Here is a 15,315-nt window from a genome sequence, read left to right on the forward strand (position 1 = left end):
CACTTGAAAAACAGAAAAGGGGATGATTAATAGGGCTGAAATCTTGCATGTTAAGAAGACATTACAAATTTGAAAGTTTTAAAAATGAGAGAAACATCTGTGTCCTTTCAGTGTAAGTGCAGAACTGAACTAGAAGGCATCATAACATATATATATATATATATATATATATATATATATATATATATATATAATCATAGAATATCAGGGTTGGAAGGGACCCCAGAAGGTCATCTAGTCCAACCCCCTGCTCGAAGCAGGACCAATTCCCAGTTAAATCATCCCAGCCAGGGCTTTGTCAAGCCTGACCTTAAAAGCCTCTAAGGAAGGAGATTCTACCACCTCCCTAGGTAACGCATTCCAGTGTTTCACCACCCTCATAGTGAAAAAGTTTTTCCTAATATCCAATCTAAACCTCCCCCACTGCAACTTGAGGCCATTACTCCTCGTTCTGTCATCTGCTACCATTGAGAACAGTCTAGAGCCATCCTCTTTGGAACCCCCTTTCAGGTAGTTGAAAGCAGCTATCAAATCCCCCCTCATTCTTCTCTTCTGCAGACTAAACAATCCCAGCTCCCTCAGCCTCTCCTCATAAGTCATATATGCCTGTTGTTTTTTAATATGAATGCAGATGTGTAAGTTTATTGTTCGTTGTCCACATAGCACTGATAAATGTCCAGAGATGCACTGCTTCCACTGATTCGCTCTGCTAAAGCTGTACACAAATTAGAACACAGTCCAGTTGTGTTGCATTGCATTTGCTAGGGAAAACTTTGAATGTGGAATGCTGTAATGGAATAACCACTGAGTGCAGACCTGTCTGACCAGCCACTTCCTTAGGGGCTTACACTCCATAATTGCCTGCTGTTACTTGAGCCTTTGCTTGGCATCATGTTAATTGTAAACATTTCTTTTTCTTTCTTTCTTTCAGTCTGTATGACTAATTGTCCTACACTGATTGTCATGGTGGGCCTCCCAGCCAGAGGGAAAACATACATCTCCAAGAAACTGACACGCTACTTAAACTGGATTGGAGTGCCTACAAAAGGTTCTGTTCTGCTTTCGTTTACATCACAAGGTTTCTTTTGGGACTGTTAGCTTTTTTAATATATTTCCTTGTTGTTTCTTCTTAAACTCTTGTCAATGTCCTTCAGTCAGTGTATATTTACTATCTTTATTCCATTTAAATTTCATTCTGTATATCAGCTGTCTTGTCTGATCAGTTTTTACCTTTTTCTAGACTGATTCCTGAATGAACTCTCTGCATTTATCTTCCATGTATTCACTCTTACAGTTGACTAACTTGTTTTGGTATCTGAGAAGAGATCTTGTTTATTGGAGGTATGCGGTCTGAATTAGCACTCCTGGAATCAGTTGATAACTTCACCATTGCCTTCCTATGTGACCTTTGAGCAAATCCCTGAACTTCTCTATGCTACTCTTTATCTTTATTACATAAAATGGATGTAATAGTATCTATTTCATTGTTGCTTACTGGGTAATGTTGGTAGAGCACTTAGAGAGCCCTGATTAAGGCACAAAGTTAAAAAAAAAAAAGTAATAGTTTATTTGTGGAGTGGGCAGGGACTCTGAATCTTTAGAGATGACTAAACATCTAAAGGTTTCAGAGTAGCAGCCGTGTTAGTCTGTATTCGCAAAAAGAAAAGAAGTACTTCTGGCACCTTAGAGACTAACCAATTTATCTGAGCATAAGCTTTCAGATGAAGTGAGCTGTCGCTCACGAAAGGTTATGCTCAAATAAATTGGTTAGTCTCTAAGGTGCCACAAGTACTCCTTTTCTTTTAAACATCTAAAGTTTGGAAGACTTAACCAACCCATTACTAAGTGTGAAGACTCAGTACGTTACTACAGTAATGGGGGCGATATGAATACTGTAGATATCTACCTGTAACACAGGTAGACAGCATAGCCAATGTGAAAGGTTAAACTTCTGACTGCGTATATTGAGATCAGACACTCATTCTTAACTGCTTTTGAAGGAAAAAAATGAAATATGGAAAATGTGTTCTGGGATGTATTTAGACTGCCATTTGACTTTGTCAGAACCTTCCTATTAAGTTTAGGATTGGGCTTTTAAAATAATTATTTATAATTTTATAAATCTCTAACATTATTTGCATTGGGTAGATGATTATGGAGATGCATGTAGCTTATTGGTAGTTGATAGATGCTCAGTGTTCTTGTGGAACAATTGGGTGTATATATAATATTTCCAAAATATTGTTGTCAGTTCTGACACCAGTGTCCTCTCTGATGAGTGGTAGCAAAAATCCAGGGCCTTGCAGTTTGTTTTCTAGTGAAGGAGAAATCACTGATTCAGATTCAGGGTACCCTTTAAAGTGTAACCTGCTTTTTTTATACACCTGCTTCAGTCATGAAATGAGACAGTCATGCAGGCCATTGCCTTCCTACAGGAAACTCAGGCCATCACTGCTGCCTAGTCCTCAGGGAGGAGCTCTATGTCAAGAAATGTTCCAAATCAGAGCCCAAGGCAGAGAGAAAACTCTCCTGCTGCTCACGCAGTCGTCCCCCCCCCCCCCCCCCGCATCGCCCCTGGAAGCTGCTTCGAACCAAAATTAACATCCCCACACAGTCACAACTTGACTTTCAGGAGTCAAAACTTGCTTGCACATTAAGAAAAATAACTTAGAAGACTGTGTAACAGAGCCAGCTGGTGACATCTCCTATTCAAATGATGGGGCAAATTTAACCATTACAGTGACTTTTTAAAACAAAACTTTTTATTTAAAATAAAGTATCTAAGTGTAATATGCTTTTAAATTCAGCAAGCTATTATAGTAGCCAGGATTCCTCTGCTGCCTTTTCATGCGTATTGGGGATGGTTATTGAGCTCAAAGAGGTAAATACTACACGCTCAACTTTGAGAAGCAAAAGTCCTATGTTGGACAATACATAAGACACTGTCCATGTCCAAGACTGGGGGAGTAGATTGTGGGTCTCATCCACAGGCGCTGGCTTCCAGTTGTCCCGGGGGGTGTTCAACCCTAGCTCAGCCCCAGGCTCCGCCCCCACTCCACCCCTTCTGCAAGTCCCTGCCCCATCCCCGCCCCTGCTCCACCTCTTCCCCCAGTGCCACACCCCGCCCCTCCTCTTCCCAACCTGCCTCTTCCTGTCCCAATCCCTGCTCCTCCCTCTCCCTCCCAGCGCCTCCTGCATGCCACGGAGCTGTTCTGTGGTGTGCAGGAGGCCCTGGGAGGGAGGGGAAGGAGTTGATTAGCAGGGCTGCTGGTGGGCAGGAGGCACTGCGGAGGGGAAAAGGGGAGGTTGGCTTATCAGTTGCAGTAGACAGGGATGATTGGCTTGAACTGTGGTAAAAGTTCCACAGACTATCTTAAGTAACAGGTCTGTAAATTTAAATGTTTGTGTTTTAAAACTTAGAATTTTAAAATGAACTGGATATTCAGGAAGGGAATCCCTCTGTATCATCTCCATTACAAACCTTGCACCTTGTATGGTTCAATTGCTATTTCTAATTCCTGCCTAGACCGTCAGTGAGGGTTGTCCTGATAATGGCTGCTGGGGATTTACAGTCATATGACCTGTAGTCTAGTCCTCCTTGCTGCTGTTGGAAAATATATCTTGCATTTAATCTTTAGCTTCAGAGTGAACAACTTGTTATTTTGTCATCACGAATGCAATTTCTTCAGAGCTGAATCAGTTTAAAATACCTTTCCTCTGATCAAGTAGATAGCTCATGCGTTGTCTATCACTCTGTTGTCGTAAGCTAACTTGATGGATGATCTTTGTGTAATAAATGTCTGGTCTTGTACTCTCTTTCACTCTGAGGTTTCTTAATGTCATTTAAAAATAACAGAATGTACTCAGTATAGTAAGATTTTATAGCCTTTAATGTGGGTATTAAAATTATTAGATTATCAAAAATCCAGAGGTCAGATGAGTGGTATCTTCTCACGTAGCTCATGCTGAATGAAATAAAGGATCTAAGAACATTGAGTCAATTAGCCTGAGGCTCCCACAATGAGAATTATTTAAAAAATAATTAGACACTTGCTTTTATCCTTTCTGATCAAATCAAATCCAAGTAGCCTAAGGGAGCTAAGTGCTCAAATTCAAATGAATTTCAGTGAGATCTGGGTATTCTGCTTCCTTAGGCTCCTTTGGATAATCCCAAACTATGTACCACATTTGGACCACAAGGTGCTAAATTAAATTGGGTTTCTTCAGTGAGATTTCTGTATTGAATAGATACTAATAAGGAAAACGGTGCCCTAGGGAGAAGCAATATAGAATCTTTTTTCTTTTAGAAAGAATTTCATGTATGGCTAATTTTGCAAACTGTACTTTTCAGTAGTCCTTAATTTTAAAGGGCTTTGACATGAAGAAAAGGTCTGTTTCTTAAAAAATAATCATTCTCAAAGTTCTTTTCCCTCTTCTGCATATTCTTCTCTTGGGTTCTTAAACCATGACTTGTTTGTGTGGAAATTGATACCACTCAGGACATAGATGCCATTCAGTTGGTTACTAAAGTTTTCATCGGCTGTACTAGCTAATTTATTGTCATGACCGCTAATGTTCAGCGGTATGTTTTGTCCAGGATTAAACAACTATTAATTTCCTACTCTGTGACCGTTTTCAGTGCTGTTGTCAGGAGAGTCTGAACAACAGCTCAGTAGTTAATTTCCCCTATTTCTTTACCTCCTTCTGGAAATGAAGACTGGCAAGTAACAATAGTTCCTCAAACAGAATGTTCAATCCAGATTAGTTTAAACAAATGCTCAAGGTACAGCAAAGAAAACCTATAAACACAAAAGAAGTTAAACATGAGTTGCTGTACCCAGAGCCCTATTTTATAAACTTAATTATGGTACAATTCTATTTGCCTTGTTTGCTAAGTTACTGCTGCCTTGCTTTGATCACCTGTGCTGTGACACTCCTGTTGGCAAAGACCTTTGTCCAGACACAAGACAATTGTCCTTTGATCAGTGATGGCACGTTTTATTCAGTATATGTGCAATAAATGCACTGCACTTTGTGCCCCTCTATTCATTTTGAACCTATAGGAGGTTTTTCAGGATGGTATATTCACTTGTTACTTCTTATAGAATAGAAATAAATAGGTTGTGTTCACATAATACAGTGCGTGGAAAAAAAAGTATGGTGTATTTAGCCAAAAAGTAGGCTAAATAATACCACATATAACTCTTTTCTCTTTATGTAATAGTTAGTCTTTGGATATTAGGTGCTATGGAAATACAATTTCACTAAAATAATTTGTGGAAGGAAAAAAGTTTATTGAAGCACTTTACAGAAATGAAATAAATTAACTCACAACATTTCTGTAAGGAAGGAAGTAACTTAACCTATTTTGCAGGCGGGAAAACTGAGGCACAAAAAAGTGAAGTGATTTGTCCAAAGGTGCACAGAAGACTGTTGAATAGAACCCACATTTTCTCACATTTGGTCCTATTCTAGTAACCACAAGGCTTTTCTTTACTGAAATGAGAAGTATAACTAGTTTTGTTGTCCAGGTACAGACTAGACTGATCTGTTCCTGGAGGTGAATTTGTTTCAGAACTGTCATTAAATTTGATTTTTTTTTAATGCTAATTACTTGCAGGATTATCAATCCCAACTAATAGTGACTCTTCTCCACAGAATTTAATGTTGGTCAGTACCGTCGAGATTTGGTAAAAACATACAAATCCTTTGAGTTCTTCTTGCCAGACAATGAAGAGGGCTTGAAAATCAGAAAGTAAGTTGGAATATTTTTGGCTTTACACAATGCCAGTTTAATTCTAATGATATGTTATAATTTACTATTGGGAACTGCTGAAAATTCTGATTTTGTATGCCCTGGAAACCTCTGTAGAACTATGATATCAGATACCAAAGAAATGAAACCTTAGAAAAGCAGGAGCAGTGTCTTTTGTTTGGACCGTTTAAAATTTTGGTTAACCTTTAGGTCAAATACCTTAAACAGTTGGATTTATTTAAGATTCGTCACCTCTGGCCCTTCAACAGGCTGTGAATGCCGTCATTCCATTTTACAGGGGACAAAGGGAGTCTACTTATTTATCGCCTTAGAAATACTAGGAATGTCAAGTCTCATCTACTCTGTTTTTATAGTTCGTCAATAAAAACAAAGTAAATGAGACTTGACATTCCTAGTATTTCTAAGGGTATGTCTACACTACGGAATAAGGTCGAATTTATAGAAGTCGGTTTTTTAGAAATCGGTTTTATAAATTCGAGTGTGTGTGTCCCCACAGTAAATGCTCTAAGTGCATTAAGTGCATTAACTCGGCGGAGCGCTTCCACAGTACCGAGGCAAGCGTCGACTTCCGGAGCGTTGCACTGTGGGTAGCTATCCCACAGTTCCCGCAGTCTCCGCTGCCCATTGGAATTCTGGGTTGAGATCCCAATGCCTGATGGGGCTAAAACATTGTCGCGGGTGGTTCTGGGTACATATCGTCAGCCTCCCGTTCCCTCCCTCCCCCCGTGAAAGCAAGGGCAGACAATCATTTCGCGCCTTTTTTCCTGAGTTACCTGTGCAGACGCCATACCATGGCAAGCATGGAGCCCGCTCAGGTAACCGTCACCCTATGTCTCCTGGGTGCTGGCAGACGCGGTACGGCATTGCTACACAGTAGCAGCAACCCCTTGCCTTGTGGCAGCAGACGGTACAGTACGACTGGTAGCCGTCATCGTCATGTCTGAGGTGCTCCTGGTCGCCTCTGTGAGGTCGATCAGGAGCGCCTGGGCAGACATGGGCACAGGGACTAAATTTGGAGTGACTTGACCAGGTCATTCTCTTTAGTCCTGCAGTCAGTCCTATTGAACCGTCTTATGGTGAGCGGGCAGGCGATACGGACTGCTAGCAGTCGTGCTGTACCATCTTCTGCCGAGCAGTCATGAGATGTGGATGGCATGCAGTCCGTCTGCTGCCAGCCAAAGATGTAAAAGATAGATGGAGTGGGTCAAAACAAGAAATAGACCAGATTTGTTTTGTACTCATTTGCTTCCCCCCCCTCCCCTGTCTAGGGGACTCATTCTTCTAGATCACACTGCAGTCAAGGTGCAGCGAGGTAAATCTAGCCATGTATCAATCAGAGGCCAGGCTAACCTTCTTGCTCCAATAAGGACAATAACTTAGGTGCACCATTTCTTATTGGAACCCTCTGTGAAGTCCTGCCTGAAATACTCCTTGATGTAAAGCCACCCCCTTTGTTGATTTTAGCTCCCTGAAGCCAACCCTGTAAGCGCCCCTCCCAGCGTCAGAGCAATGGCAAACAAGCGGGCATCTGAGAGTGCTGTCCAGAGCAGTCACAATGGAGCGCTCTGATGGGGCTAAAACATTGTCGCGGGTGGTTCTGGGTACGTGTCGTCAGGCCCCCGTTCCCTCCCTCCCTCCGTGAAAGCAAGGGCAGACAATCATTTCGCGCCTTTTTTCCTGAGTTACCTGTGCAGACGCCATACCACAGCAAGCATGGAGCCCGCTCAGGTAACCGTCACCCTATGTCTCCTGGGTGCTGGCAGACGCGGTACGGCTTTGCTGCACAGTAGCAGCAACCCCTTGCCTTCTGGCAGCAGACGGTGCAATACGACTGGTAGTCGTCCTCATCGTGTCCGAGGTGCTCCTGGCCGCGTCGGCTGGGAGCGCCTGGGCAGACATGGGCGCAGGGACTAAATTTGGAGTGACTTGACCAGGTCATTCTCTTTAGTCCTGCAGTCAGTCCTATTGAACCGTCTTATGGTGAGCAGGCAGGCGATACGGACTGCTAGCAGTCGTACTGTACCATCTTCTGCCAGGCAGGCAAGAGATGAGGATTGCTAGCAGTCGTATTGCACCATCTTCTGCCAGGCAGGCAAGAGATGGGGATGGCTAGCAGGCGTACTGTACCATCTTCTGCCAAGCAGCCATGAGATGTGGATGGCATGCAGTCCTTCTGCACCGTCTGCTGCCAGCCAAAGATGTAAAAGATAGATGGAGTGGGTCAAAACAAGAAATAGACCAGATTTGTTTTGTACTCATTTGCCTCCTCCCCTGTCTAGGGGACTCATTCCTCTAGGTCACACTGCAGTCACTCACAGAGAAGGTGCAGCGAGGTAAATCTAGCCATGTATCAATCAGAGGCCAGGCTAACCTCCTTGTTCCAATAACAACGATAACTTAGGTGCACCATTTCTTATTGGAACCCTCCGTGCAGTCCTGCCTGAAATACTCCTTGATGTACAGGCACCCCCTTTGTTGATTTTAGCTCCCTGAAGCCAACCCTGTAAGCCGTGTCGTCAGTCGCCCCTCCCTCCGTCAGAGCAACGGCAGACAATCGTTCCGCGCCTTTTTTCTGTGCGGACGCCATACCACGGCAAGCATGGAGCCCGCTCAGCTCACTTTGGCAATTAGGAGCACATTAACCACCACACGCATTATTCAGCAGTATATGCAGCACCAGAACATGGCAACGCGATACCGGGCGAGGAGGCGACGTCAGCGCGGTCCCGTGAGTGATCAGGACATGGACACAGATTTCTCTGAAAGCATGGGCCCTGCCAATGCATGCATCATGGTGCTAATGGGGCAGGTTCATGCTGTGGAACGCCGATTCTGGGCTCGGGAAACAAGCACAGACTGGTGGGACCGCATAGTGTTGCAGGTCTGGGACGATTCCCAGTGGCTACGAAACTTTCGCATGCGTAAGGGCACTTTCATGGAACTTTGTGACTTGCTTTCCCCTGTCCTGAAGCGCATGAATACCAAGATGAGAGCAGCCCTCACAGTTGAGAAGCGAGTGGCGATAGCCCTGTGGAAGCTTGCAACGCCAGACAGCTACCGGTCAGTTGGGAATCAATTTGGAGTGGGCAAATCTACTGTGGGGGCTGCTGTGATGCAAGTAGCCCACGCAATCAAAGATCTGCTGATATCAAGGGTAGTGACCCTGGGAAATGTGCAGGTCATAGTGGATGGCTTTGCTGCAATGGGATTCCCTAACTGTGGTGGGGCTATAGACGGAACCCATATCCCTATCTTGGCACCGGAGCACCAAGCCGCCGAGTACATAAACCGCAAGGGGTACTTTTCAATAGTGCTGCAAGCTCTGGTGGATCACAAGGGACGTTTCACCAACATCAACGTGGGATGGCCGGGAAAGGTGCATGATGCTCGCATCTTCAGGAACTCTGGTCTGTTTCAAAAGCTGCAGGAAGGGACTTTATTCCCAGACCAGAAAATAACTGTTGGGGATGTTGAAATGCCTATAGTTATCCTTGGGGACCCAGCCTACCCCTTAATGCCATGGCTCATGAAGCCGTACACAGGCAGCCTGGACAGTAGTCAGGAGCTGTTCAACTACAGGCTGAGCAAGTGCAGAATGGTGGTAGAATGTGCATTTGGACGTTTAAAGGCGCGCTGGCGCAGTTTATTGACTCGCTTAGACCTCAGCGAAACCAATATTCCCACTGTTATTACTGCTTGCTGTGTGCTCCACAATATCTGTGAGAGTAAGGGGGAGACGTTTATGGCGGGGTGGGAGGTTGAGGCAAATCGCCTGGCTGCTGGTTACGCGCAGCCAGACACCAGGGCGGTTAGAAGAGCACAGGAGGGCGCGGTACGCATCAGAGAAGCTTTGAAAAACAGTTTCATGACTGGCCAGGCTACGGTGTAAAAGTTCTGTTTGTTTCTCCTTGATGAACCCCCCCGCCCCTTGGTTCACTCTACTTCCCTGTAAGCTAACCACCCTCCCCTCCTCCCTTTAATCATTGCTTGCAGAGCCAATAAAGTCATTGCTGCTTCACAGTCATGCATTCGTTATTCATTCATCACACAAATAGGGGGATGACTACCAAGGTATCCCAGGAGGGGTGGTGGAGGAGGGAAGGAAAATGCCACACAGCACTTTAAGCACAGCACTTTAAAAGTTTACAACTTTAAAATTTATTGAATGACAGCCTTCTTTTTTTTGGGCAATCCTCTGTGGGGGAGTGGCTGGTTGGCCGGAGGCCTCCCCACCGTGTTCTTGGGCGTCTGGGTGTGGAGGCTATGGAACTTGGGGAGGAGGGCGGTTGGTTACAGAGGGGCTGCAGTGGCAGTCTGTGCTCCAGCTGCCTTTGCTGCAGCTCAACCATACACTGGAGCATACTGGTTTGGTCCTGCAGCAGCCTCAGCATTGAATCCTGCCTCCTCTCATCACGCTGCCGCCACCTTTGAGCTTCAGCCCTGTCTTCAGCCCGCCACTTACTCTCTTCAGCCCGCCACTTACTCTCTTCAGCCCTCCACCTCTCCTCCCGGTCATTTTGTGCTTTCCTGCACTCTGACATTATTTGCCTCCACGCATTCGTCTGTGCTCTGTCAGTGTGGGAGGACAGCATGAGCTCGGAGAACATTTCATCGCGAGTGCGTTTTTTTTTCTTTCTAAGCTTCACTAGCCTCTGGGAAGGAGAAGATCCTGTGATCATTGAAACACATGCAGCTGGTGGAGAAAAAAAAAGGGACAGCGGTATTTAAAAAGACACATTTTATAAAACAGTGGCTACACTCTTTCAGGGTAAACCTTGAAAGTTAACATTACATACATAGCACATGTGCTTTCGTTACAAGGTCGCATTTTGCCTCCTCCCACCGCGTGAACGGATTTTGGTTGAATGCCAGCAAACATACACTGCAATGCTTTGTTCTACAGTGATTCCCCAGTACGTGTTGCTGGCCTGGAGTGGTAAAGTGTCCTACCATGAAGGACGAAATAAGGCTGCCCTCCCCAGAAACCTTTTGCAAAGGCAGAACCGCAAATGCCAGGGCAAAGTAATCCTTTCACATGCTTGCTTTTAAACCATGTATAGCATTTTAAAAGGTACACTCACCAGAGGTCCCTTCTCCGCCTGCTGAGTCCAGGAGGCAGCCTTGGGTGGGTTCGGGGGGTACTGGCTCCAGGTCTAGGGTGAGAAACAGTTCCTGGCTGTCGGGAAAACCGGTTTCTCCGCTTGCTTGCTGTGAGCTATCTACAACCTCCTCCTCATCATCTTCTTCGTCCCCAAAACCTACTTCTGTATTGCCTCCATCTCCATTGAAGGAGTCAAACAACACGGCTGGGGTAGTGGTGGCTGAACCCCCTAAAATGGCATGCAGCTCATCATAGAAGCGGCATGTTTGGGGCTCTGACCCAGAGCGGCCGTTCGCCTCTCTGGTTTTCTGGTAGGCTTGCCTCAGCTCCTTCAGTTTCACGCGGCACTGCTTCGGGTCCCTGTTATGGCCTCTGTCCTTCATGCCCTGGGAGATTTTCAGAAAGGTTTTGGCATTTCGAAAACTGGAACGGAGTTCTGATAGCACGGATTCCTCTCCCCAAACAGCGATCAGATCCCGTACCTCCCGTTCAGTCCATGCTGGAGCTCTTTTGCGATTCTGGGACTCCATCATGGTCACCTCTGCTGATGAGCTCTGCATGGTCACCTGCAGCTTGCCACGCTGGCCAAACAGGAAATGAGATTCAAAAGTTCGCGGTTCTTTTCCTGTCTACCTGGCCAGTGCATCTGAGTTGAGAGCGCTGTCCAGAGCGGTCAGAATGGAGCACTCTGGGATAGCTCCCGGAGGCCAATACCATCGAATTGTGTCCACAGTACCCCAAATTCGAGCCGGCAACGTCGATTTAAGCGCTAATCCACTTGTCAGGGGTGGAGTAAGGAAATCGATTTTAAGAGCCCTTTAAGTCGAAATAAAGGGCTTCATTGTGTGGACGGGTGCAGGTTTAAATCGATTTAACGCTGCTAAATTCGATCTAAAGTCCTAGTGTAGACCAGGGCTAAGGCGATAAATAAGTAGACTTCCTTTGTCCCCTTTTTCCCACTGCCAAAAAGGGTGCATACCTATCTTTTCCCTTTTGCTGGTCATATTAAATTAGAATAGAAATTCTAAAGTTTATTTGAATATATTCCAATCAATGCTTCAGGGGAGCTGGAGCTGACAGTCTTCATCTGACAGCAGGAGAACTGCTTCGTACTCTGTATGCAGTCAAGTCTGCTGGTGAATTGCGCTGATTAGCTCTCAGTTTGCTATGCCTGGGAATTAGGCAGAGGCCGGAGGGAGTGAAGCACCAGTGGTAAATACTGTGGGCAAAGAAAGCAAATGGAACTCCTCCAAAGTGTGAGGAGGGAAGTCTGTTGGTCGGGTGAGAGAACCACTGGTATGGAGTGGGGAGAGAGTTTCTCTATCACAGAAGCAGAGATAAGGGAGGCAGATGTGCAGCAGGACAAGAGGGAGCGAAATCCTCTCTGAATTGTGATGCAAAACCAAATATTTGAAATTTGTGTTTTTTTCCTGCCATCACTGAGTCTTTCCATTCAGTATTTTGTATTTCCCTTGCAACAAGCAATATCACTAATACCAGGAACATGGCAATTTGCAGAAGAACCTGCTGTGTGGTTGTGACACGAGATAGATGATGTGTTTCACTGGCCTTCTAAGTCTCTCTATCTTTTACTTATAGCTAAAATTCAGCTTAATGTGCCTCCATGACGCTTATTAGACTAAATGGCTGAAATTACAGTAATTGGTAAGCCACTTGATCAAGTCAGACCCGTTTGCTGTGAAGGGAACGGGAGATGTATTTAGTTATCGAAGGCTTGATTCATGCGTCTTAATTTCCAAACTCTGTTAACAAGTAGCTGTTGGTATAGAAATGTTTGCAATGTAAAAGTTGTTGGAATTAAAAAGCATTCATTTTTTCTTTTATGACAAAGTTTTTATCAAGAGCACAGAATATCAGTTACACTTGGAAAACAAGACATTTCACTCCAGAACCTAAAATAGACTAGCAATGCCAGTAAAACCCATTGTAGGATATTGAGCCAAATCCAGCCTGTTTGGCAGCTACTATATGTCATTTAGGTTGGTTGTTAGCAAAAATTGTTGCTATCTGATGGTTCATGTGAAATACCATTTCCTGGCAGATAAATTGTCCATTTCACAAAGAGTAAACAGACATTATCCATAGTATTATTTAGGTATTGAAAATCTTATTTCACTTTGAGATTATTACTAGATCTGGTCAAATAATTGAGTGGAAGGAAATTGATCTGAATGTTAGCCATTTTAAATCAAAATTGCAGGGTTTTCTATGTTCTTCGAGCCAGCTCTAAATATTGTATTGTCTCATTTGTGATTCAGTTTCAGACTAGTGGCTGTGGTTGTGTTAATTTATATTAAAACAAATACACACTAAATTTAAGACAAAATGAGTTGAGCATGCTTAAAAACGAGAAAAAACATAAACTCAGCATAGAAGTCCACAGCAAGTAGACTACTGAGAAATATCTTGAGACAAAATAGCTGCAACAATTATTCATTTTAACCTGAGAAAATGAGGCCACAACTCAAAACACCGAGCAACCATATCTACTAGAAAACCATATTAAGAGTCAACTGCCCATGGATAAGTGTTCGTGGGTGGGGGGGCAGGGAATATTTCAGCTTAAGTGGTGGTATTGTAGTATTATTTTATGAAGCTGTGAACATTCATCCAGGGTTGTAGACTGGGCAGTAGAAAATTCTGTATGTTATGTGCTGATCTGTGCAACATGTTAGATTGTTAGAGGAGGTCTGCTTTCATTTTTGTCCAAAGTTGCGTGCCTGTGATCTATGGCCTTGGGCAAGTCAGCTCACCTCTCTGCCCATTTCCCCACCTGTAATGTGGAGATAGTACATATCAAATATATTGACGACTGACTAATGTTTCTTCAGCACTTTGAAAGCAAAGAGTTGTGTAATGCTAAGCATAATTATGGATAATTAAATTAGTTAAACTAGCATGTATCTTTTTTCCTTTAAGACAGTGTGCCTTAGCAGCGCTGAATGATGTCCAGCAGTACCTCAGTGAAGAAAACGGACATGTGGCTGTAAGTTTTCTGTCTTTTTTTGAAGGCAAATTCTTGGAGTGAGGTCTCTGCAAAAATCACCAACCTGTACTGGGTTATACATAATCTGATTCAGTCCAGAATCATTTCATTATGTGTCTTACATTTTCTTTGTAAATGGAAACTGGATTTATGTTGCTGCTGCATTGGTCGTTTTGTGAAAGGAAAACATGATATTTTCATAATTAAACCCTGAAATAGCCTCCCTTAGAAATGTGTGGGTGATGTCTAATGCTACCAAGCTGTACTAGTGCTGAGGAAAGTGCCTATGCTTTTATATGGTAAGATATCCTGCTTAATCATAATATAGATGCATCCAGAACCATTTGGTATCCTACTCCAATGTTTAAATCAAAGGTAAAAATGTTTTAAAAATTTTCCGTTAAAAAGTGCCTTAATACTAGTGTTATTGCCACTCTAAAAATGCCTCTGAGAAGAAGTAGAACAAAATTACATTTAACCTGCTGAACATTTTCTTTCCTTGTGAAAATAAAACCCAGTGGGCCATATTCAATGGGTTGTCAATTAAAGGTAATGCCACCAGTGTTGTACATCAGTGTTTTTAATTTTGCTGGCAGTTTTGGTCAGTGATGGCACAAACTCCTGTTGGAACACAATTAATATAACTGTTAATGGGAAACTACTTTGGAACGCACATGCACACACACTTTTACTTTCTACTAAGTTATAACTTATTGGCTTTGTTTTTGAGATTTGAATCTTCGGTGTAAAAATGGTCTGTTAGAATCTCTGCTAATCTAATGCCAGTGATATGCAAAGGATTCAAAACATTGGCTGTTCATTGAAATGACATTTTAATTCTCTTTCCTCTGGGGCGTTAAGTTTTCTGCATAATTTGAACTCTGTTTTTGAGACTGTTGACATGTGGAGCTGTCACTGAGTGTTCAGTGAGTTGTCAAACCAGCATTTTTTTCAGAGTAACAGCCGTGTTAGTCTGTATTCGCAAAAAGAAAAGGAGTACTTGTGGCACCTTAGAGATTAACCAATTTATTTGAGCATGAGCTTTCCGATGAAGTGAGCTGTAGCTCACGAAAGCTCATGCTCAAATAAATTGGTTAGTCTCTAAGGTGCCACAAGTACTCCTTTTCTTTCAGCATTTTTTTGTAAGTTTAAGCCATGATTTGGAGTGTTGAAAAATAAGGACATGCTATTTAAAGGACCTTTTTTACTTTTTATGCTTAATTATAAAAATCAAAATAAATTGTAAAATGCAACCCCTTTCATAGAAGTCTCCACAAACATGAAAGTTTGCATAATAGAATTTATGTGGCTGAAGATATTTTGCATTTAGTCACCTGTTTTGCGATATACCCAAGATGTGTGCAGTTATTTCTCAATAATGTTCACCTTGTACATTCTGCATATGAATAGGAAAATTATTAATATGATTTC

General features: G+C 43.3%; 1 protein-coding gene across 9 annotated transcripts in view; it reads left to right on the plus strand.

Moving 5' to 3' along the window:
* PFKFB4 (6-phosphofructo-2-kinase/fructose-2,6-biphosphatase 4) overlaps nt 1–15,315 on the plus strand; it is a 95,469-nt gene that overhangs the window by 49,373 nt on the left and 30,781 nt on the right. For all 9 annotated transcript variants that reach the window (XM_048856180.2, XM_048856183.2, XM_048856184.2 and 6 more), the window contains 3 exons: nt 932–1,048; nt 5,659–5,755; nt 13,818–13,884. In XM_048856180.2, coding sequence (XP_048712137.1) covers nt 932–1,048; nt 5,659–5,755; nt 13,818–13,884 — 281 coding nt within the window. The remainder of the gene's footprint in view (nt 1–931; nt 1,049–5,658; nt 5,756–13,817; nt 13,885–15,315) is intronic.

Source organism: Caretta caretta, chromosome 7, assembly GCF_965140235.1.
Source record: "Caretta caretta isolate rCarCar2 chromosome 7, rCarCar1.hap1, whole genome shotgun sequence".
In the NCBI taxonomy this organism is placed as follows: Eukaryota; Metazoa; Chordata; order Testudines; family Cheloniidae; genus Caretta; species Caretta caretta.